Genomic DNA, 23,439 nt, shown 5'->3' with positions numbered 1-23,439 from the left:
TTGGTTTGATGTACCATCTAATATAAGATTGATATCAACTATTTCCCTTGCTTGGTATCAATTTGAGCAATATTTTATCATTTCCCCATGTTGCAATTTACAAGTTTTCTATTGGCCTTTTAATCACAATTTTTCATTGCCTGGATCGATTTTTGAAACTATTTTCATTGTAAAATTCTTTGAAAAATCAAAGGTTCCTTTATTATTGAATCTTGGATGTCATTCATGTTATCCATTTGTGTATTTCACAGGCTTTATTCTAGACTAACATCCACCATGTCTTGTTACTATTAATTATCGTTTTTGGGCCTACATGGTAAGTTGGTTCAAGCTTCCCAAACAGATAGAAAAGATTGGTGACATTAACAAGCCCAGGCCCAAATTCATGGACGAATCGAGTCTTGGGCCTGGCTCAAATTTACAGCTCTACGTATATTACTCTGTAGCCTCATTTCCTGTATTTCCGCAATCGGAAAAATGGCCATCCTCGCCGGACTTCATCACCGCCGGCCAATCCTGTCAAATTCAGTACAAACGAATCGCAAGACCACTGTATGCTATCTCTTCTCCTCACGTTCGAGTTGTAGAATTCAGTGGTTCAGTAGCAGTACCGAGTTCGGCGGAGAAAACGCATACGACCTCTTAGGGGTTTCAGAAAGCAGCTCATTCGACGAAATCAAAGCTTCGTTTAGGAAATTGGCTAAAGAGACTCACCCGGACCTCGCGCATTCAAATAACGATTCCACTGCTTCACAGCGATTCATTCAAATCCTGGCAGCTTATGAGGTGTTGTATTCATAAATTAATTATCAAAGAAATGAATGTCCAAGAAACGAATGTATTACTAGCTTGTGCTGTTGATTGTTGATTTATGATTATGCATTTGTCTTTTGCTTTATCAGTGACTGTTTTATATGAACGTAGATTGAATTATGAAATTGATTTGATCATTAGATTTCAAATGACTTAACAATGTATGAAGACATCATATGTTAATGGTATGGATTAATCCTCTGAGGATCAGGTTTACTTTGTGAGAAAGAATTGTATTTTTGAGGTAGAAATGGAGATTAATGTCTTTGTTTTGATGGATGGTGAAGAATTATCCGGTATGAATCCACATTCCACGCACTGACGTGTACGCACACCAGCGGACACAGAGAATAAAATTATTAGCTATCACATTATTTGAAACTGGAGGGCTGAACTTGAAAAAGTTCCATGAAAGTAGCAGCACCTCCTTATACGAGTCTTGTTGAATCAATATGAATCCAGATTCCATAATATAAAAAAAGAACAAAATTACTAGAAACGTCCTTTTTATTGGTTGAGCTAGGATGTTTTGAATATCTGGTTCTGTGCATCTGTTTGTATTTAGAGGGCTGATTAGCATGCCTTGCATCAGTGAGTTCCTCAAATTCAGACAGTTCTGGCGCCCATTCTTCCTGTGATGTGATTAAAATCGAAAGTTTTAGTTTTAATGTGGAGCGTTAAAAAGGGATTTTGATGCTTACTTTCTACTCCTTTGTGATCATGACTTGTGCATCTGCCTGGGAGAATAACTTGATAATTTTGCTTGATATCATTTTAACTGCAGAATATTTTGAATACTTTTAAAATTGAAAAAATGACATATCGAACCATATGCTTGTATGATCGAGGGTACTTGTAATGCTTTGTGTCATGGCATGCTTTTAATTTACAGGGGATCCTGTGTAACTAATAATGGATTGCAGATTCTTTCAGATACTGAGAAAAGGGCCCATTATGACAGGGATCTATTATCTCAGAGAAGGCTAGTGCAGAAATATTCTAGACAGGGTTCAACTTTATATACATATGAATCCCATATTATGAAGAGGCAGATGGAAGTTGTTGAATGGTTGAAGTGGTACAGGTTTGCCATAAATGAGATATTGTCTGAGAAGAAGGTGGTAGCTGGATCAGGCTATTTTGATGTACTTGAAGGGGAATTTTATTCAGCCATTCATGCAGCATATTATGGCCCTTTAATTGAGTCTATGGACCTTCTTCCTGACCGTTTCGAAGCTGAGGAGAGGTCTGAATATGAAACTCCTGAGGTGCTGCACCTGGTTTCAGGTCGTGATCTTTTTGGGATGGTATGCATTGTTAAAAAACTTCCTGAATTATCTCATGCCTGCAATGAAAAGTTGACTTCTTTTGCATCTTTGGGTTTGGATATGCGTCAGTTTGTTGGGGATGCAAGCATGAGCATGAATTCTGATGCAGCAGATGACACAGGAACTTCTCAGATGCAAGCCAAAAATATTAAATATCATACATCAGATGCATACAAAGATTTAGAATTGCATGTATCTGGGAAGGTGGTTGCTTTAGCCACTAGAATCCCTCCTAAAAGTTACTATGATGGAATACAAAATGAAGATTCTCAAGATCAGATACAAGTTTTCCTTAGCTCAGATGAAGGCTCAATGCATGTTAGCCATGGGATTTCTAAGGATTCCCTTCTGGGTGGTGCAGTTGGATTGCGGATTCCATTGGGGACAATAACCGGGCTTGGAACCAACCCAGAAGAAGGGTCCTGTTTCGTCTATGATAGTAGCGGTACAAAAACCCATGCGATTATAAAACATAGAACATTGATGGTTTGTATAAACGGACCTTATGTTTCTATCCTTGTCAGATTTTATCATGTATTATTCACTTACTGTTGGTCTATGTTTCATGAGAAAACAAAGACTGGTTTTGGTCCTAGATAATTGTGACTGACTTTCAAAAATCTGCATGGTGCATTTTGCCAAGACCCACTCAATATGGTAGTGTGACATGATTCTCCGCAAACATAACTGGGTTTACTGGATGTTAAAGATCAGACCTTGTTTCTTTTTCCTCTATAGCTTATAATGGACACAAATACTTGGGGTTTTGACCTTATTTGTAGCTACAGTGATTTCATCAACAAAATAACTTAGCATGCATTAATGTTGAATTTAGCTGCTCGTTGTATCTTTGGATAATGCACATTGCAAAGAACCATTTACAAGCAACTGATTTGGGATTTGGAAAATGTGGGTTGTTGGAATTTCTGTTTGCTGCTTTCTATCATGGTGCATAGAAAATTGCTTGGAGTAATATTAACCATTCATAAGTTGTGATCACATTCATGTAAATAATTAGTAAGCATGCATTACCATTACTTTAGGTGTTTCTTGCTCTTTCTTTCTTTATAACTTCCTTTCAGTCTTTTTCCTGATTTTCCATATTTGTCTAGATAATTGATTTTTTGCTAAATTATTACTGGCATGGTGAAATTTTACTCTAATTTATTTAGAGCTAGATGTGTATTTAAAAGTTTGTGTTCCTTAGTGATGATTTAATTGTCATTCATCAGTGTCTACTTCATGTGGCTGTAACTATACTTTTTCTAGGTGCTCTACAATTGGGTGGATCATTTTAATTTAGAATTTTAGAGCATTTATGTATGTCTTTTAAAATTTGTCTCAGGTAAAGCACATGCACTGGTATCAGGTTGGAGATGAGGTTTCTGTCTGTGAGTGTAGATGCAGTAGAGCACGTTTACCACCCAGCAAGTAAGTTGTGTCATTCTTGCATATTCATATTGGATGAGTAATGAACTAATTTAAAGTATCCAACTGTTTAGCATTGGGCAAATGAATTGAGTATTTCCTTTTTGTTGTGTTGAATTCCTGTTCAAGGATAATAGACTGGAGGATTCATGCCAATTGATACCTGATATAACTTTTCTTGTTTGATTGGGCATCTCATGACACTGTCATTATTTGCAAAAGTGGGTGATTGTATGGTTCTCCCCTCATTTCACAAGCATGTTATGCACTTATCACAGCCAATCTTCTCGTTCCTTAAGCATTTATTTGCTTTGTCATTTTTTTATCACTGGCCAGCAACTTCTCCTAAGACATTACGAGTACATGCACTCTTCCTTTTTTATCAATTCAGATAAACATTTGTTCTTTTATTAATACCACTTAATTGGTTCTTTTATTTTCAATTATTTTTAAAATGATGTTAATATTGATTCTAGTGAAATGGCTTAGTTTATGGGCTGGTGCATATGGTTGTGCACTGAGTCTTCGTCTTTATACTTTAGATTCTTTTGTCAACAGGTATCTAAAAGAAATACACACCAAGATTTGAATGAGTTATGACTATAAGCAGTCTAGAGCTTCCTTATTATATCCATTAATGAGAATATGAGATTGAGATCAGAAGAAATATAATCAACCATTTTCTCAAGATAAGATTGTATACATGTAATTCGTTATCTCTACGTATCATGTGTTACTTATAGGCATTCCATGCTATCGCATGGTTCACCCCCAATTTAAAAATTTTTACCTGTGTACTTAACTCTTTTTAAATTCCTTGAACAGATATTGGCTGTTTGAGCCTCGCTGTGGAATGCATGATATTGGTGGTTGGTATGTTGAAACTTTTGGCAAAGATAAGAAAGGATGGACAATCCCTTCCCAAAGATATTGGGATGGATTTGATGCACATGAACAATATGAAAAGTAAGTCCTTTATGTAATAGCTAAGGGCAATCTTAAGCCTTTTGATATTTTGCAGCTTCTTTGCATGATTAACTGCTCACTGAGGTCAGAAAATGTTTTTGCTATTTCTGGTCTGAAGTGCCACATTGGAATCAGTTTTGATCCTGGTAGAACTAAAACAAATGCCATGTGTCATAGTATATTCTAATATCTTGTTATCCTCAGAAAAGTTTATCAATTGAACTTGAAAGGGAATCCCAAATTTTGAAAATTTCCACAAAATATACAACTTCTCTTTATGCATGTAATTTTTCAATAGAAACCACTGAGTTACATTTCACTTATTTTGCCTGAAAACAATTCAATTATTCCCTGACTATACCTTCTAAGAGCATTAGGAGGCAATTTTATTTCTATGCTCTTAATTTTTGCAAATGACTAAAGATGTCTTCTACCCTGGTGGGTCTACACCATACCATTTCTTCGTTTTTGCAAATGAATATTCCTGTGTTTATTTTCTCTATTCTTGTCATCAGAATGCACTTCATTTATTTAAATTGTCTGCAGGAGGGTCCATCCAGCTATGTATTTGCTTGCTCTTGCATATAGAACTCTAGATCTTGAAGATGCCAGAAGAAGGAAAAGGACAGTTAGGAATATTGTGGAAGGCAAACTGTTTAGAATTCTCAGTTGGTGCAAGAAAATGATTTAGGGAGGAATAATTTGGACCTTTGCACTATAAAGCTTCAGTTCTCTAGCATGGTAAAATTCCTTCTTTTTTTTCTGAGACCATATGACTAGCTGTTGCTTTTGTTTTACCATCTTAATAATAAAGTTCATATTAAGCTGAGTAGCATCACCAACAACTTTGGCAAAGTAGTCTGATATTTTGCTATAAGATTCATTAAGGTGATCCTTGGAATATAATTCAGTAACTTGTATGCTGCGCTCTGGATTCATGAAGCTTACCCTTTGTATATATATGGCGACATGCTTGTTCAGTTCTATCTACTTCTTTTTCCAAGAAGATGATACCTGTGGAATTTGAACTCTGTTGAGGATGATATTAAAGAGAGGAGTAGATGCTATCTTTTGATCATGAGGAGCAACCGGATTATGCTATCTTTTCTTAATAGCCTTTTTTTGTGGGTAAAGTTGTACATAGATGTAGGTTCTATTCATTTAATCGATTTGTTAGGCTCTTGCTAAAGGAGGGAAGTTATTTTTTGTGACCCCTCTTTCTGGATGTGCCTTTTTGGCGCCTGTTGTATTCGCCCTGTGTATTTTGGTATGCTGTTCATTTGACGCTTATTATAAAATCTTATTATTTTCCTATATATAAAGAGAATAGAATATGCTCTGACAATTCATCTGGTTACTTCTGCTGTCGGATGATGGCTAATGCAGGAGGAGAACTGGTGATATTTTGACCTGCTGTTGATAAATTGGGTTCATTCTCTATGGTTTCACATGTTTGCTGTCTGTATCTTTATATAACAAGCTGCTGAGCCTATACGAAAGCTTGGCCTTTTTTCTTTACATTAATTACTTTTGATGTACATGTGTTTTTTCTGGTTACGAATCCCCTTATTATTTTATTTATATGCTCCAAAAATTCTCCATTATATACTCATTTACACTCCCCTCGTGTTTCTGACTCATTAAATAATCTGGGTAACCGGTTTCCCCAAAATAATGAGATCAAACTTTGACCATGAACTTTATTGTCAATGCAGATTACATAGCGTATTGATAATCTGAATGTTAAATGACCAGTCTCTCCATTTTTCTGTCATATTATTTTAGTAGATCATCCCATTTGCAATACTGGCCACCAGCTAATGCACGATAGAACCTATCTCTGCAGTAGACTGGCCTTCCATCAGCAGCCTCAGCAGCAGCTGCTGCTAAATCATCATCTGCCATAACCTCCACAGGCAATCTTAACAGATCTTCTTTTCTAGAACAATTTAGAATCAAGTTGAAGAGATAAATGAGAAGTAGAATAAATACTGCTGAGCAAAGATTTTGAACCTCTATTTGTCTATTCATACCTTATATTGAACTTTGTGCTGATATTTGAAGTTGGAACATTTGACAGGGTCTCTTTTGTGGCAAAACTGGTTCTGAGGAAATCCTCCACTGGTGTAGCAAAGATAAATAGTGTCACTGCTGTAACAAGTAACACTCCTGTCCCAACTAGTGTTTGTTTCAGCAATTTGATGACTGGTTTAACCTAGAGGTACAATATTTTCTGTAAGATTTTCATTTTTCGTAAAGAGGCCCATAATTTTAGGCCACATCGATCTTTAAAGCCTTGTAAAATATGAAAAGACAGCATATAGCAAATATGTACTTGGCTTGGCATATAACACTTCCTGGGGCATAGATTATTTCTTTATAACAACATTGCAAAATGGATATATTGTTCATTCGTTATTACCTTATAAGAGCCCAACAGTCTATCACGAGCCAGGACCTAGAGACAAGAAAAATATAAGTTATCAATAAAAGAACCTAAGCAATAGAGCAATATCTGTGTCTCTGAGTCTGCTAAGCATAATAGAGGATCGTGTTACATCTTCCTAATTGTACTGCATCGTGTTATCTATCTTGGACTTTCAATTATTTGGTTATGGTAAATGGCCATAAGTAGAAGTCTAATGTTATGGTCACACTACCAGCCAGCCGCTAATTCTAACTGTTTTAGCCTGTGTAGATATCAGTTGAAGCTTAGACACTTGAGTGGCCCTATCATTACACTCAGTTGTTGATGCCCCTTTAAATTGGTTGAATTGATATGAAGTGGTCACATGATTGCGTCTATGCAGGTATCCCCAAAACCTATATTGCTTTTCATCTTGATGCATTAACAGGTTTGCATCTACTGGTAGTTTGATCACTCATTGAGTAAGGCTCCTCATTCATAATGTAAACATGAATAAACTTTTAAATAAAAAAAACCCTTTTTCCATGGCCCTATACCTTATCTTTTTTCGAAATATTTATTTTATGAATTCCTCTCTTTGTGAAGCTAGTTGGTCCTTCAACGCTTTCTGCCTAAAATATTCATCTCCATAGTGAAGTGCATGACTTAAGCTCTGACATTCCTCATGATTGAGTTGGACTTAAAAAATGTAGGATAATTGCATGCCAGTCTTTTCTGCTTCTGCTTGATATTCATTATTCTTCTTGTCATCATTCTAAGAACTTCATGGACCCCAAATTATGCTTAATTTGAAAGATGTGAAGGACCTTGATATTCCACAATTTTAACTGCAATATTGTAACTGTCATACTTATGAGAAGCAATGGCAATAATATCAATCTAAACAATATTGTCGAGCTCTATTCCAATATACAGTTCCTGTATATGAATCCTATCTTTTCCATTTAATCCTGTCCAGGTTGCCCTTTTGTACAAGACTTGAAACAAATTTATAGGCAATCAGAGGAAGAAACTCTGAGGAGGGTTGATGAACCCAGTTTTTTGTGTTATATTTTACGAATTCATTCTTGTTAAAGTCCGACCTAAATTTTCTGTGGCAAATACTCGTCCATGTTCTAGGTAACATAACCTAGAATAATAGAGCAGTTTGCTTTGTGTTCCTGTTCCACCAACTCATCCCCCCATCCCAACAAAAATGTATATAAATAAAAAAAGAATAATAAGGGCCACCAACCTCAGGCGGTTTTACCCACATTTGTCCATCATACCATCCACTCTCTTCATAAGGTATCACTGCTGATAAAAGTCTATCACCGACATAACTCCATCCCTTCAATAAGAAATATACATGTAGTTAAATAGTTTTCATAAGAAAACTGTGAATTAAGAAAATTATTTTATTAAACATTAAGCATGCCAATGACTGGGAATCATGTTCGAATTTTTTTTTTTCAATAGATAAACATGTAGCAGATATAAGTAAGTTTGTTGCTCTTGTTTTATACTCTTTTAAATTGATACAGGGATTGTGCGTGCATGTTTTCCTTGGCTCTTTGCCCAGATGGCATCATGCCAAGGATTTGTGTACAAGACTTTGATTTGAGTTTGTGATGTCTCCCTTCAAGGAGACTTTGAAGTGTGTTTTACAATGATGGCCCCATTAACATTAAAGCAATTTGAATTCTATTTACATGATACATGTTTAACAAATTTTGGATTGAAAGCTGTTTTCTGAGAATTTGTTTCAAAAATATAGCAATGTTTTAGACAAATCTGAGGCATTTTCAAGTGTTTTTGTAGAGGGTTTTAAGAAACAATTAGTAACATAGAGAATATGTCGAGAACTTTTGTATTGTACGTAAGTGTATAATGCTTTCACAACAAATAGACTGAGAAAACTGTTTTTATTTTTTTATTTTTTTAATTTAAGTTCCCAAAAGGAATTTTGTTTCTAAAAACAGTTGAGAACTATTTTTAAGAATTATTATCAAAAACTGATTTTTGAAAATTGTTTTCGAAAACATTTTCAAACAGACCTAAATTTCTTAAAGCAACTCTGCTTATAGGTATCATCATTGAAGCAGATCAGGCATTATGATGTTTTCTTGTATTAAATATGTTGTATATGTACAATTATTTTTCCGAAAATGAGGTCTCTGTACAGATGCACTTGTATTTATGTAATAAAAACTACAATAATTTGGAGAGAGTACCAGATAAATCCTCAAGACAATTAATGACACAAGGAAAAGAGTTCCTGTCCCTGCAGCTAGCACAAATCTTAAAGGTTCCTGCAAAGGTTGGAAAAAGAGATAAATTAACTTGCTTAGTAGCTGAAAGAGATTTTGGCCTGTAAGAATATCTACCTAGTTTGCAATAGTAATATACCCATGTATGTTACTTTGCATCACATTCTCACTTTTTTTTCTCCATCTTCCTTTTCTTGAGAAGCAAAATATTTGCTGTTTCTTCTGATAAAAAAAATAAATAATTACTGTGTCTGACTTTAGGTGGTACCAAATAAGAGTTTAGGCTTCATCTAGTGTTTAGGGAAAGATAGATCCAAGAAATGGTACTGGAAGCCTCATTTAATGTTGTGCTTGAAGCACGAGAATTTAGTTGTGTTAGCATAGGCATTAGTTATGTTTCATGGCAATTCTGCATTTTTTATAAATTGATTGAAGATAACATCTGTCATTTTTGCATGAGGCTGAAAATACCAGCTACCATGTACCTCATGTTGTGCAATTTATATAATAATATTCTTCCTATCAAACTATAGCTGTTTGCCTTCTTGGATTTACATTATAAATTTCTAAAATTACGTTGGTAAGTTGATACTCTAAGACCAAGGATTCATGGGTTTTGATATTGAGAATAAAAGCAGAGAAATGTCTCCTAGAATGGTAGTCTGTATAGCTATGAGAAAAGATTGACTGTCTGCATACACTACCATATTCTATCAGGTACCTAGTTTACTGGATCACCGACTCCATAATTTTTGTCTAAGGCAGTGAGGATTAGTTAATAATTCAATTTTTTTATTTTAAATGAAATATAGTCATTGTTCGGTTGTACTATTTGGGCTAAGTATCTTCCCATTCATGTCTCTAGTTCTCAATTTTGAAAATGGGAAACATGGAGAAGGCCCTGCTCTTTCCTTTTCATGCTGAGTCAGCTGTTGATTGAATTTCTCTTTTCCAGATTTATAACCATGCATATGGAATTTGCTTTTCAACCAGATAAATTTTGTTGCGACATTTATTGAGAAGGGTCTTCAAATTCAACTTACCCTTGAAGGATTAAAGCTCGCAGCTGCAATTGGCACTCCAAGAACAGTGAAAGCTACCAACCAAAGGCCTCCAAGACGTATGAAGAAGGATCCTGGACTTAGTTCACCCCATGAATATAAAGGTCCATCTTTCAGAGATGAGTACTCATTCACCTACCAGAGAAGCTGATGATGGTAAGTATAAATCCATAATAGTGTACTGCATAAAAGACATGATTCACTTATTAACTTCTTGTTCCATCTCTTTTATTGTGTTCTTTTTATCAATCTTGCATATTCCAAGGAAGCCAATATGCTGTCCTGTAAAATATAGTATAGATTCATATAATGATGTTTAAGTAGGTGGCAAAGCTATAAATTTATGATGTCACCTCTGAATTTTGAAAGCACAGTTCAGTGATTCTATCTCTCTCTGCAGGGACCATTGAAGCAAAAGACCTAAGCGATTGCAACTAACTAGTACAGAAAGCATTTGCTTAGTATGAACCTACCGGCCTTTGCTCGAACGGGACCTCAATTTCCAAGCCAGGATCCCAGCTCCCACCAGGGATTCCGCTTGTGCCCCCATCTGTCTCATCTTTCAATGCCCTGATGGAAATCCCAAGTTTCCGACCTTTGTGATACTGAATGGTCCATGAGCTGAAGGTGCTGCTTCCAATCGTGACTTGTCTTACACTAGGGATTGGAGAACAGTAGACATTTAGCCTTAGCATTTATCTCCAGAATTTGGATCAAATTGGTGCAGACAGGCTGAAGCTGATACTCAGTTGCTGAAACTGAAGCTGGAGGGTACCAGTGCTCTTGAGCTCCACGGTGATTTGCTTTTATTTTTGTTGTTTTTTCAGGGACCATGCATTATTTACGTGGACGAAAACAATTGACGCCCAATTTTTTGTTTAATATTTTGAGAAAAAGGATGCTGGATGGAGACCCAATTCCGCATTATTCACCAATAAAAAACTGCCATGTATGGGTGGGCCCGTCACAGAGGTTATGAGCACGTGGATTCTACTGACGTGTTTTGTCCAGCACCGTCGATCTGATCGACTGACAGGTTTATAATGTGGATTATCCAAAACCCTTGAGGCTTTCCCTATAATATCGTGTGGAGTAGAAGGTGGGAGTGGAAGTTCTCGCTTGTGCAACGTGGCAGGTGTTCCTTGCACGCCCTACTCGTGTGTAGGTCTCAAGTTTCCACGAGATTGATGGAGGTCGACTCTTGAAATTTTCTGGAGGGAACGCTCCTATGTTGAGTTTGGCGTGGCTTGTGAGTGTGAATTGCTATGCCAGTCGATGTGCGAATGGTTTGAATATGAAGTGCTTTGTTTTTACTTACTATTATTGTGGCCAGTTTTTCTTGTAACGGATTAGATGGGCCATTCTGCTAAGTGAAAAGTGGCCAAAAATTGAGCAATCATTTTCAATACTTGGAAGTGAACTGGGCTCAGATTTTTTCAATTGAAACTCAATTTGGGTTGGGCTCAAGGTAAGATTGGAACAACTCATCCAACATAATTTAATATTTTTAGATTTTTGTATAAATTTATTTTTAACCTTTTGTTGTTTTCTATTTACTATTTAAATTTTTATATAAATGTATATAAAAAAATTTAAGAATTATGCAACTTAATCAATTCCATGAATTTGAATATAATTGAATTAATTTAAACTCAACTCAAATCATAAAAATGAGGTTGGATTAGACTTAAAGTAAGCACCTCGAGTTATAAGTGGGATGAAGTTGGGTTTGGATTGATTATTTCATAGCTTAAGTTGAGTTCGGCTAGCCATCAACTAGATCGATCTACCTAAATTATAACTTTACTTAGAGTAATATATTAATCAGTTCTTTTTATATTAATAATATTATTTAAAAAATTTAAAGCACTTAACTTAAAGTGGGCTTTCTAAAAGGTTGGAACATTGCATGGACCTAGGCTTAAGTGTAACTCTTTTGGAGATCCAAATAGTTTTGAGCATCCTTGGAGAGCCAAATGACTTTCCCATTTGATGAATGAGGCATCCATCATCAACTCTACTGCATGGACGCATTCTCCACCTCAATGTGATGCAAAATTATGCTTAATGTGATACTGTCAAATTACACGCTAAAATATAAGAGATGAATCGAAATATTTTTCTTAAGGAGAAGTGCTATTCATAATGAGGTTGCATTAAAATCACCGACAAGGTTGATTATGATGAATCTAAATTGATTGAGTATCAAATAAAAAATAAGATGGAAAATTGAAATTTAACCCAATACTTTTCCCACTTTTATAGAATATGAATTGGAGTCCAATAAAAGGACAAGCCTTCCCCACAGCGTGCTCTAAGTGTATCAATGACTTGACCCGTTATACTAATTTCATATGAAACCAATAAGCATTCATCTTTACGGTAGACCACCATAATTTAGGTGGCCTATTCCATTTAGGGGCTGAGTCGTTGCATTCACCGTTTCCTTATTTAATTTTGTTTACTAAAAAAAGATTAATTAATTAAAAAAGATAAAATGATCTTAAATTTATAAATTTTAATACCTTTTATGTTTGAATTTGAAAAATAATTTATTTTTGATATAAATGTTTTTTAATATTTTAATTATTTCCTTAAAAAATATATTTTTATAAGAAAAAGTAAAGATAACTTTAGACCCAAAAAAAAGCTAAGGATTAAATTTGATCTTTTTAATCAAATAGCCAAAAAAAACTTGATATAAAAATTTTAAATAGTCTTTGTTTAACAAACCCGACCTTTTAGTTCGGTGTTCCATTTTCCTCTCCTCCCTTCTCGTCCTCTCACGGCTTTTATTCACGAAAACAGTAGAGAGGGTCAGCGTTTGGGTGGTCTGAAACGGCACTGAAGTTCAGTGGGCCAAAAGTCACAACACCCTGCGCTCAGTAGTCGCATACTCTGAACTGATTTGATTGGAAATATGACTGAGCATCTCACTCAGCTCTTCCCATATTTGACGACAAAACACTCCAACTCGTACATCCTCCAGCCTTTACTGCAACTTCCACTTTGTATGTCGGCTATTGGAGGCCACCTGAAAAGACAATACTGGATTCCAGCTTGAGAGATATCCTAAATTTTCTCCAGCTTCTTTGCCATGATTCCTCAGTTCCATTTACCTTCTGATGGAAAAAGGAAAAAGCATTGATTACTACTACTCAATTTTTAGATTTAAATAATTTCTTCTTGATCATTTACTTTAATAAAATTTGAACTTTATTTAAGAATATTTTAGCAAGTGATATAACCATACCAAATGAAGACAAAATTCATTTTTTAATTTTTAAAAATATTTTTTAAATTTTATTAAATATCTTATTTATTTTAAAAAAACATTTGTTAAGAATACATCCGTTTTTAAAAGCACTGAAAGTCACTCTACCCATTGATTATGGTCCAAATTTTTTATCATTATAGCGTACACTAAATGCACATAGTGAAATCCGTGAATTTATTTAAAATCTGCCAAAATCCGATTGTGTGGATTTGTGGGATTTGGTAAAATTAATAGCTGACCCACAGAAAACTCCCGCCGTGTGCCACGTAATGATTTAAACATCAGACACTGGCACTTCATCACCCGACCAGGCCTTCCCCGAGACCAGCGACAGAATAACAGTACTGTTGCAGCAAATGAAGAGCAAAGCGAAAGGCAAGTGGAGATTCGGCACCAAGCTAGGGTTGCCGGTGGTCTTCCTTTTCTGTTTATTCTTCTTCCTCGCCGGATTATTCGGCTCTGGTCTGCTCCCTCAGGTTTTCTCTCGTATCACTCTCTCTTTCTTCGTTCGCTTCTGCCTTCTGAATTTTTTCTTTTCAGGAGTTTTCTAGCTCTGAACCGAGACGGTTGATCAGAGAGGAGACAGATTATGATCCGTTGGCTCATGGAGAAAGCGGAGAGGATTCGGTTACATCCATCCCTTTTCAGGTGCTTTGCTTGTCTGTTTAGTTTGGAGTTGAATCGGTTCTTTTTATGCTTGCATCAACGAAAAAACCGTGTGAAATAATTGCCTAGTTACCTGAAAAGACATTTTTATCTTTGCTAATATTGTTTAGTAACCATTAAGGAGTCTTGAAGGAAATTTGATTATGTCGTTAACTTTCAGTTATGAATTCAAGTGAAATGGAAAATGGAAGTATCTGACTGGTTTGTTCATTCGTTGAGTTAAACCGTTCCTCCATAGTTCAGATGTTATTCCGCCTGGCCTTGTTCTCATACAGTCATACTTAATAAGATTCATACACTTAAGATACAAGGAAAGAGTTTCCCTGTTAGTGTGAGGGTGTATTTGGAGCAACTTCAAAGAATAATGACTTTTCTCAAAGTGCAGGGATAACTGAAAGTTGAAACAGAGGAGTGTGGCAAAAACTTAAGATGAAAGGATATTACAATTGAACCGACAACACTCCTTATTGGTTAAAACTAAAGGCATGTGTTCAGAATACTTTCTTTGATATTTGATAAGTATTAAGGATGCAGATCTAATCAAGAATTAATACGTGTTCCTCATAAAATCGACCAACCATAGAAAGATTAAGACTGTTTTTATACATACTCTATTTTATTACAATCAATGTGCTTTTCCCAACATATTTATTGCGGACCTTCTAACTTTCTGATGCAGGTCTTGAGTTGGAGACCACGTGCCCTATATTTTCCTAATTTTGCAACTTCAGAACAATGCCAGAGCATAATCAACATGGCCAAGTCTAACCTTACGCCATCAACGGTTGCTTTGAGAGTGGGAGAGATACGGGGAAACACTGAAGGAATTAGGACAAGGTATGTTTTATCTCACTTTATTGTCACTGTTCCTAATCACTTATGAGACTATTGGTTAGTTGATGCTAGTTAGTTGAGTTAAATTAGAGATGGAGATTGTTTATCTTTTTAAATTAATTGGTGACTGGAAAAGAAGGTTGATTGCATTGAGGTTCTAACCGGTTATGTGCATACTTGACAGATTGGAGTTTGCAATTATAATACACATTGAACATGATTTTTCTGTGTACCTGCTATACTGTTTCTGTCAAATATAATATAGCATTCAGAAGCAAGTATATCTTTATCCATGTTCCTGACATGGCATTTATTGTATGAATGGCTGTACTTTTAGTTATCTTTTCATTCAAGTGAGAGGCTACAGCTTTTGAGTTTTTTTATTTTTATTTTTTCCTTCAGTGTTCTCATGTGGTATCAATATGCATGTATATCATGCGGATGCAGATATCTTGATTTTATATCATTCAGTTTCATCTTTTAGTTTGTTTGAGAGGAAATTGTATTCCAGTTTCCATAAGTTCTCATGCACTTCCAATATCTTTTGGGGATCTTTTATTGAGCACCAATTCTATGTGTCTGCAGTAGACAACCCTTTTTTTTTTTTTGGATAAATATGCATCGGTGATGCTAAAACTTTGAACTAAGGAAATTTTAGCCACATAATGAATGGAATGTTCGAGGACAGGGGATAGCAGATTATGTAATGGCACAAAGGGCAAGGATAAGGCCCCAGTGAGGAATATGAAGATGCAAATGTGGACTGTGGATAATCAGTTGAAAAAGTGTTTGCTGGTGAAGAAAAGAAAAGTGAAAATTATGTTGAACACTCAATAGCTCAAATAGTAGACAGTGAGTTTTACTGATTATTCTTTGAAGTTGAAGTGGCATGCAGAAACTTTTGGACAGTCTCGTGATATTGGAATCTAAAATGAGTTGGGACTGTCCCTGGAATGGGCATTAATGTGTGGTAGACAGATTACATCTCCTAAACTAGTAACCATATAAATAACTTCTCTTGCAAGTTTCGTTTCCACTTAAATTGACAAAAGCATTGCTTTCCCTATGATGGACGAGATATTCATTTCATATTTTTCGTTTATTTTTTATTTTTTTTTCAAATACTTAGCCTTAAAGTAAATATATTTAATCTCATCCATGTGCTATATTGGACACCAAATTTACTGTTTTTTTTTTTTTTAATATGTGCTGATTGGAAAATGTTTGTTTCAGTCTTCCATAGCGTAATATAGTTTTTATTTATTTATTTATTTATTTATTATTTTTTATATATGTATATTTCTCACATCATAATTTTTTTGTTTCATATGCAATAGTTAGTGGCTATTACAGTACTGCTGTTTTTAATTTATGAACAAATTTTTACAAGGCACATATTGGTTGTCTTTTATAACCCATAGATTCATTGCAATACTTTTTTTTTTGGAATCAGTTCTGGTGTGTTTATTAGTGCATCTGAAGACAAAACTGGGACATTGGATCTGATAGAGCAAAAAATTGCAAGGGTCATAATGATTCCAAGGACTCATGGGGAGGTATTTCTGTCATGTTAAACTTTATCATGTTTGTTATCACCTATTTTGGCGGTCAATATCCAGCATGTTGAGTTACCAACTTTTCTAAATGCTAAAAACCCCCCTCACATGTAGCCCATACCTGCTTTGGGAGGCACAGACAGTAATGACACCTCCAATTAACCAAAACTCTGATACTATGTTGAGTTACCAACTTTCCTAAAAGCTTAAACTATTAGGATTTGGGCCTACAATACATATCACACTGCAACAAAGCACATAGGTATTCTTGTTCTTACAACTTTAAAATCCGCCAATTCCATTAATCTGTGAGTGTTTTCATTTGTTTTGTTTACAAAAATGCACCATGATTGTATGAGTTCATCAATGCTGTCAAAACTTCAACACATCCAAATTTGGCAGCTCACTAACCAAAAAAACATTTTATATACACCACTAATACTCGAAACACAGGTAAGGGAGTTCAGCTGGAATAAGGCTCAGTGCAATTCACAGAGGCTACTGGAAGCCAGCTGGGAAACCTGGTTGTCTGCCTTTTGTCTGTCACTTCCTCTTCAAAACGGCTTCTTTCATAGTGTTCAAATTTATTATTAATGTCTGTTTCTCAACAAAAGCTAGGAATTATAGAAAAGTTCTTTTGCTATCTACGGGAACATTACTTAGTGAATAAAATTGATTGATGGTTTTAACATTACATCTCTTATTCTATGATTTTTAGATATATGGCATGTGTTGAACACCTCTTAGATTTAAAAATGATCATAGATACTCAATAATCTGAACTTACAGAATAACATTGTAGAAGCCTCTTTCTAGACCTTGTTCTGATTCAGTTCTGATTTTAAACTCATTTATAGATTAAACCCAAGGAGAACTGCCTGAATTGGCTAGGTCAAATTCCCCCTTTTGAGTTTGTTGGTAAGACCTGTTGCATAAAGAGGCAAATGCCTCACCACCAGGTCAAATCCTTCTAATCAAAATATGACATAGAATCAATTTAATTACTTGTTGAAATAATACAGGTAAAAGTATAACAAGGTGGTAATTTTTAAAATAATATAATGATAGAATATACAACTGCTAAAATTTTGATAAAATTAAATTATTTTATTTTATTTTTTATTATTATTTTTATGTCAGTTTCAAATATGTCTTTTTAACAGTTAAATAATAGTAAAATCAGACACATCATTAAATTTACGGTATTAAATAGAAAACTACAATTTTTTCTTTTATTATTAATATTAAATTCATAAACTTAAGTTAAATGTAAAATAAAAACTCGATGAAAAATTAGTACAAAAATAAAGTATGATAATCATAAACCAACTGATAAAAATATTTTTATAATTATTTAGTTTTAGCTGAAATAACACACACAAAAAAAGGAACCTTACCTACCTAAAGGACTGATAAATAAAGGAGCAATAATGTTTAAGATAAATCATCTTTTAATTTTAAAATTATTTATATATATTTTTAATTCTTATCATTATTTTAAATTTAAATAATATATATATATATATATATATATATATATATATATATATATTATATTTATGATGTACGACACCATTATTCAACCACAATAGAACTATGGTTTGACTAGTGAATTGTGACTCGGTAACCTTTTTGGTTTAGTCACCAGTCTAGGTTTGAAAACATTGGTGAGACCAACAGGAACTTTTGAGGAGTTACTGTGGTTTCTTTGCAGTGATGAAAAGGTTCTTGACTGATGTTGTGTACCATGTGGTAAGTGTTGGTGGAGATTGGAAATCATGATAACAGTTAGAAATATGATGTAATATTGTATGGTGGCTATAACAATTCCTATTGTCTTCACCATGGTAGAAATTTCTGCAAGTCTGTCTACAAACATAATGCATAAACAAAAATGTCACAGTTTATGCTTTTCAAAAGTTTTCAAATTTTCCTTATTTTTCAATGACATTGGTGTATTTTTTCTTAAACAATTATAATCATCAATTACTGTTCTTCTTTCAAAGCATTCCAGAATTTTTTTTCAATTTTCTTGTTTCTTTGCTGAACAATTATTGGATGCACCTCTTTCTTTGTTGTTTTCATTGAATTAGTTAACTTCTCATTTCAGGGAAATTCTAAAATTATCTCATTAATACTAGGATATTACCATGATTCAGGCATTTAATGTTTTGCGCTATGAGATTGGGCAGAGGTATAATTCTCATTACGATGCATTTGATCCTGCTGAATATGGTCCACAAAAGAGCCACAGGGTACATGCTGTACAGAAATATATACTTTCATTTCAACATAAAGTTTCCTAGTAGTTGGATTTGTGTTCTACATGGCATACAAGCATACAGAGTTTCATTTTCAACACGTAGTATCCTCGTGGTTGGATTTGTGTTCTTCATAGCATACATGCATACAAAAACAAGCACATTTCTCTCCGGTGGCAACAAAAATGATTTTTTCAGGGCCTATGAGAAGTCATATTAATGCCTATTACATGCCACAGATAGTTGATCATAGTTCTTTCAAATTTACATTTATCATTAAGTATATATTGTGATGTTGGTGTTGCATATGGCTTAATCCATTGGCCTCAGCTGGTTAATTGCTGGTAGGTGAACCTGCCTCTTTTACAGGTTAGTCAATGGTCTGGTACATTGGTTCTGACCATTTGTTGAATTACAATTGACTTGTTTAAATAAAACAATGACCAAAATTCATTACTTTTCCTGTTCTCATGGTAGCCAACCAGTTTTAAGATTAATTTATTGGTAAATTTACATCTCCATAGTTCCTGTTCTCCTTGAAGTTCAAAAACGAATAAATTTCTTTTGCCATTGAGTGGTTCTATGGTGAAGTGCTAGTTTCTTTTTTAAAATTTATGTGCCACTTGTTCAGACTATTCTATGGGATTTATATTTATAATTCCCATTATGATGCATTTGATCCCATTGAATATGGCCCACAAAAGAGCCACAAGGTACATGCTGCATAGAAATATATAATTTCATTGTAACATATAGTTTCCAGTTGTTGATGTGGATTCTATGTAGCATAAATGCATAAAAAGACCAGCACATTTATCTCCCATGACAATAAAGATGATCTACCCCAAGTTTGAGAATTCATGTTCACACCAATTATATCCTCTGAAGGCACAAAGACAGTCAATGAAATTGCTTCTCTCTTCAAATTTAGATTTATTATTAAGTATTTATTGTGATGTTTGTGTTATGGCCTAATCCATCAACCTGGGCCAGTTGATCATGGGAAGGTGGACCGACCACTTTTAAAAGTTAGTCAATGGTTTGGTTTACATTGGTTCTGACCATTCCTTAAGTTATGGTTCAAAATTACCTTGCATACTTTTCCTGCCTTTTTGGTAGCCAACTAGTTTTAAATTGAATGTATTGGAAGAGGTTTTCAGCTCCAAGTTCCAATTCTTGACATTCGGAAAAGAACAAGTTTCTTTTGCCATTGAGGTGTTCTTTTGTGAAGCTGTAGTTTTTTTTTTTTTTTAAGATTTTTGCATGCCACTTATTCAGACTATTATGTAGGATGTCTTTTTGTAGAAAACTCTAAAGCTGTTATAATAGTTTTCAATTTTTTATATTATAATTCTTGATACTTTGCTAAGGAGTCAAAGATTACTCAAATATTGTAATGTTGTACTTGATCAACCTAATACAGATTGCTACATTCTTGGTGTATTTGTCTGATGTTGAAGAAGGTGGGGAAACCATGTTCCCATTTGAGGTAAGGATCAGAACCCCTGTTTGTTTCCCTGCATTTGTTGAATTTTCAAATCAACTTTTGTCACTCATCCTAGGCCTTGATTTCAGAATGGCTTGAACATGGATAAAGACTACGATTTCCAAAGGTGTATTGGTTTGAAAGTAAAGCCACACCAAGGGGATGGACTTCTATTCTACTCAATGTTCCCAAATGGTACTATTGATCCCGTGAGTATTTCTTATTGTCATCCTCATCAACATCACACAATCATAACTTTTTATTGACAAGGAGGTTTTTTCATTGTAATTCAAAGGAAAAATCCCTTTGTTCAAAACTCTACATTAGTTCACATACACGTACATGAGTGCTTGTGTGCATGGTTCCTCAAACTCTTAAGCCTGAATATTCATTTTTGAGATTGAATGCAACTGCTTCATATAAAAATGTTGAGTGAGACCTATAGTAGTTGCTGGGATTTTATACTATATTCTCACAAATTTTCTGAGCAGAGTACAAGCTCTAGAAACTTCTTCCCCAAGCAGAGCTAATAACATCGTGAAGCTCATTAGGATCCTCAAAAGGCACTTCTTCTTCTGTTTATTTATATTTATATTTATATTTATTTATTTTGAACTTTTTCCTTCTGCAAAAGCTAACATGGTTGCATAGAGGCTGGTCAAGAATGGATTTTGACCCAGTTTGTCTGGATGAGGATGCAGTGCCCTTTCATACGGAAAGGTGCCCACAAATTAGGGAATGAGCCATTAATACTTTAATAAGCACAGAAGCGCATATTTAGGAGGGACTACCAGATGTTTTGGGCATGAAACTATCCCTTAGGATTACCGTAACATCTTACATTTTTTGGGGGATAAGTTGTGATTTTAATTTTTTCCATAATTGTTTGATAGTTTCCAGGAGTGATAGATGCAAGGATGCAAGGACAATGGTTGTTAGTCACATCGTAATGTAACAGTACCTGCTGGTGGGTTAGATGGAGTGAATTCCACTGAACCACGTGTGTCACCAGAGCCAGCATTCCCTTTAGGATTGCACAATTCTACATATTTATTTTATTATATAAGCATATTTTTACTGTATTGTAATATTAGATTCAAGGGAAAAGCAATACTTGATCAGTTTAGTGTTTTCCGACCACAATGTCATAGCATGGCGCCATGGTTTAAGGCAGTGCTGGACGTCTACATTTGCACAAGTTCAGTTTTCTCCATGGTTGATTTTGTTGGCTTCTAACTGACAGCATTGATTGGGTGCTTTACAGACATCACTTCATGGGAGCTGTCCGGTAATCAAAGGGGAGAAATGGGTGGCGACAAAGTGGATCAGGGATCAAGAACAAGATGACTAAATATTTATTTCTCCAACCAGTGAGCTTCAAAAATTTTGGTTTGCTCCCGGCATTTTGCATCTGTCTCTTGCCATTGGAGTCTCACAAAAAAAAGGGGTGGGTGGGTAATTCTTCATAGTAATTTGTTATTTTCATGTGGAGTCACAAAATAATGTCTTATGAAACAGTAGGATGCAATTATCCTTTTAGAAGTTGCATTTACGTCAGCTCAATCACAGCTAAAATGATTGAACTTGGTGAACCCTTTTATCAAACCTTAAGACCCATAGGAAGGAAACTCACTTGGTTTTACCTACAGAGGTCTTAAGACTAAAACCAAATAATGAAAATATCGATAATTATGGATATATCAAAGATATATATATCAGTGGTTATTTTGACATAAAATATCGTTGATGTAAAAATTAATAAAAATTCTAAAAATATTAAGAAAAATGTTAAAAAAAATATATAAGAAGTAAAAATAGATATTTTAAAGTTATTTTTTTAAAAAAATTAATTAATTAAATATATATATATATATATATATATATGTAATTTGTCATAATAATATACTCTACATGAATAAAAAAATATAAATTTTATAAATGTATAAGTTGTATTATAGATTATTTTACAATATTATTATGATAATATGTTTAATTTTAAAATATATTTAATATTAAAATTGTGATCCATTTTAATTTAAATGTATCAATGATATCAAATAAATAATATATATATATATATATATATATATATGATTTTTTTAATGTTTATATTTATTATATTTAATAAATATATAGATTATATAAAAAAGACATTAAGAAAATTATGTTTTTATATTAAGAAAAGATGATATAATTTATTTATTTAATAATAAAAATTTAAAAATAAGTGAAATATTGGTAAATTTTTTTAAAATATCAGTTGAAACACGGAAAAAAAATCGAAAAATCACTAAAATATCCGGAAATATTGATATATCATAATAATATACTCTACATGAATAAAAAAATATAAATTTTATAAATGTATAAGTTGTATTATAGATTATTTTACAATATAATTATGATAATATGTTTAATTTTAAAATATATTTAATATTAAAATTGTGATCCATTTTAATTTAAATGTATCAATGATATCAAATAAATAATAATATATATATGATTTTTTTAATGTTTATATTTATTATATTTAATAAATATATAGATTATATAAAAAAGACATATTAAGAAAATTATGTTTTTATATTAAGAAAAGAATTTTGCATCGGTATTTATGGATATCGGATATATCGCGGGTAATATATCCGAATATTTTAAACATTGGTTAAAACTTGGGGTGGTTTCAATCCGACCCAAACCCAAACCCAATCCGATTTTTTATGGGTTTGGCCAAATTTAATTTATGATTTGGATTAGGCTTGGCCAAACAAATGTCAATTCCAATTAAAATTTGAATTAAATTTGGGTTGGGCTTGGCTTTGAGGCTCAGTTGATTCATTTAACATGTTGTGGCATCGGGTTGTAATTATCGGATTGAGTAATGGTATTATAAGTTTATATATTGGTATATTGATTTGTAAAGATTATAGGTTTCCAGTGAATTGAATGCTATTGTGCATTTTCTACTAATTAAATGCAAATTGATTAGTAAAATATTTGGTGAAATGGATGTTAGGTTTGTCAATTTGAGTCTAACCCAAGTTTAGAAAAATAGGTTTAAGTTTGGCCTGGATGAATCTCGGGTC

At 33.8% G+C, this 23,439-nt stretch overlaps 3 protein-coding genes across 15 annotated transcripts; 2 read left to right on the top strand and 1 right to left on the bottom strand.

Moving 5' to 3' along the window:
• The first annotated feature begins 439 nt into the window (after positions 1 to 439).
• On the top strand, positions 440 to 11,811 carry LOC100261169 (uncharacterized). Of its 9 annotated transcripts, none has more exons than XM_019221046.2 (9): positions 440 to 786; positions 1,737 to 2,627; positions 3,487 to 3,572; positions 4,395 to 4,535; positions 5,082 to 5,276; positions 6,616 to 6,756; positions 7,234 to 7,345; positions 10,206 to 10,429; positions 10,674 to 11,811. In XM_019221046.2, the coding sequence occupies exons 1-5, from the start codon at positions 478 to 480 to the stop codon at positions 5,224 to 5,226; spliced, it is 1,572 nt and encodes a 523-aa protein (XP_019076591.1). In that variant the 5' UTR covers positions 440 to 477; the 3' UTR covers positions 5,227 to 5,276; positions 6,616 to 6,756; positions 7,234 to 7,345; positions 10,206 to 10,429; positions 10,674 to 11,811. The 9 variants fall into 9 exon arrangements, with proteins under 9 accessions (XP_019076591.1, XP_019076596.1, XP_059594651.1 ...); XM_019221051.2 differs by having other exon boundaries at positions 5,922 to 6,756; XM_059738668.1 differs by having other exon boundaries at positions 5,447 to 6,756.
• On the bottom strand, positions 6,197 to 10,968 carry LOC100264675 (protein CONSERVED IN THE GREEN LINEAGE AND DIATOMS 27, chloroplastic). Of its 2 annotated transcripts, XM_002284091.5 has the most exons (7): positions 10,747 to 10,968; positions 10,256 to 10,408; positions 9,177 to 9,254; positions 8,198 to 8,293; positions 6,958 to 6,993; positions 6,569 to 6,750; positions 6,197 to 6,474 (listed from the first exon to the last, which is right to left on the bottom strand). In XM_002284091.5, the coding sequence occupies exons 1-7, from the start codon at positions 10,966 to 10,968 to the stop codon at positions 6,312 to 6,314; spliced, it is 930 nt and encodes a 309-aa protein (XP_002284127.1). In that variant the 3' UTR covers positions 6,197 to 6,311. The 2 variants fall into 2 exon arrangements, with proteins under 2 accessions (XP_002284127.1, XP_059594655.1); XM_059738672.1 differs by lacking the exon at positions 6,958 to 6,993.
• A 1,904-nt stretch (positions 11,812 to 13,715) lies between the features above and the next one.
• On the top strand, positions 13,716 to 21,945 carry LOC100256084 (probable prolyl 4-hydroxylase 9). 4 transcript variants are annotated; one of them, XM_010654435.3, is made up of 8 exons: positions 13,728 to 14,026; positions 14,091 to 14,198; positions 14,896 to 15,053; positions 16,504 to 16,606; positions 18,766 to 18,861; positions 20,291 to 20,356; positions 20,443 to 20,562; positions 21,247 to 21,532. In XM_010654435.3, exons 1-8 carry the CDS (start codon positions 13,907 to 13,909, stop codon positions 21,301 to 21,303), a joined length of 828 nt encoding a protein of 275 aa, XP_010652737.1. In that variant the 5' UTR covers positions 13,728 to 13,906; the 3' UTR covers positions 21,304 to 21,532. The 4 variants fall into 4 exon arrangements, with proteins under 4 accessions (XP_059594647.1, XP_010652737.1, XP_010652738.1 ...); XM_002279375.4 differs by lacking the exon at positions 21,247 to 21,532 and adding an exon at positions 21,618 to 21,945 and having other exon boundaries at positions 13,738 to 14,026; XM_059738664.1 differs by lacking the exon at positions 18,766 to 18,861 and having other exon boundaries at positions 13,716 to 14,026.
• The last annotated feature ends 1,494 nt before the right edge of the window (positions 21,946 to 23,439 follow it).

This window comes from Vitis vinifera, chromosome 7 (genome assembly GCF_030704535.1).
Source record: "Vitis vinifera cultivar Pinot Noir 40024 chromosome 7, ASM3070453v1".
NCBI lineage: Eukaryota > Viridiplantae > Streptophyta > Magnoliopsida > Vitales > Vitaceae > Vitis > Vitis vinifera.
This window is presented reverse-complemented; position numbering and strand designations above follow the sequence as displayed.

What these genes read in the sequence shown, in the direction of transcription:
- LOC100261169 (XM_019221046.2), top strand. Translation starts at nt 478, where the DNA reads ATGGCCATCCTCGCCGGACTTCATCACCGCCGGCCAATCCTGTCAAAT. An exon ending in AAATCCTGGCAGCTTATGAG is followed by an intron (nt 787 to 1,736) that starts GTGTTGTATTCA and finishes AATGGATTGCAG; the next exon opens with ATTCTTTCAGATACTGAGAA. An exon ending in GCACGTTTACCACCCAGCAA is followed by an intron (nt 3,573 to 4,394) that starts GTAAGTTGTGTC and finishes TTCCTTGAACAG; the next exon opens with ATATTGGCTGTTTGAGCCTC.
- LOC100256084 (XM_002279375.4), top strand. Translation starts at nt 13,907, where the DNA reads ATGAAGAGCAAAGCGAAAGGCAAGTGGAGATTCGGCACCAAGCTAGGG. An exon ending in ACTGAAGGAATTAGGACAAG is followed by an intron (nt 15,054 to 16,503) that starts GTATGTTTTATC and finishes TTTTGGAATCAG; the next exon opens with TTCTGGTGTGTTTATTAGTG. An exon ending in AAACCATGTTCCCATTTGAG is followed by an intron (nt 20,357 to 20,442) that starts GTAAGGATCAGA and finishes CCTTGATTTCAG; the next exon opens with AATGGCTTGAACATGGATAA.
- LOC100264675 (XM_002284091.5), bottom strand. Translation starts at nt 10,968, where the DNA reads ATGCTAAGGCTAAATGTCTACTGTTCTCCAATCCCTAGTGTAAGACAA. An exon ending in TCCCGTTCGAGCAAAGGCCG is followed by an intron (nt 10,409 to 10,746) that starts GTAGGTTCATAC and finishes CTTCTCTGGTAG; the next exon opens with GTGAATGAGTACTCATCTCT. An exon ending in AGCACAAAGTTCAATATAAG is followed by an intron (nt 6,475 to 6,568) that starts GTATGAATAGAC and finishes AAATTGTTCTAG; the next exon opens with AAAAGAAGATCTGTTAAGAT.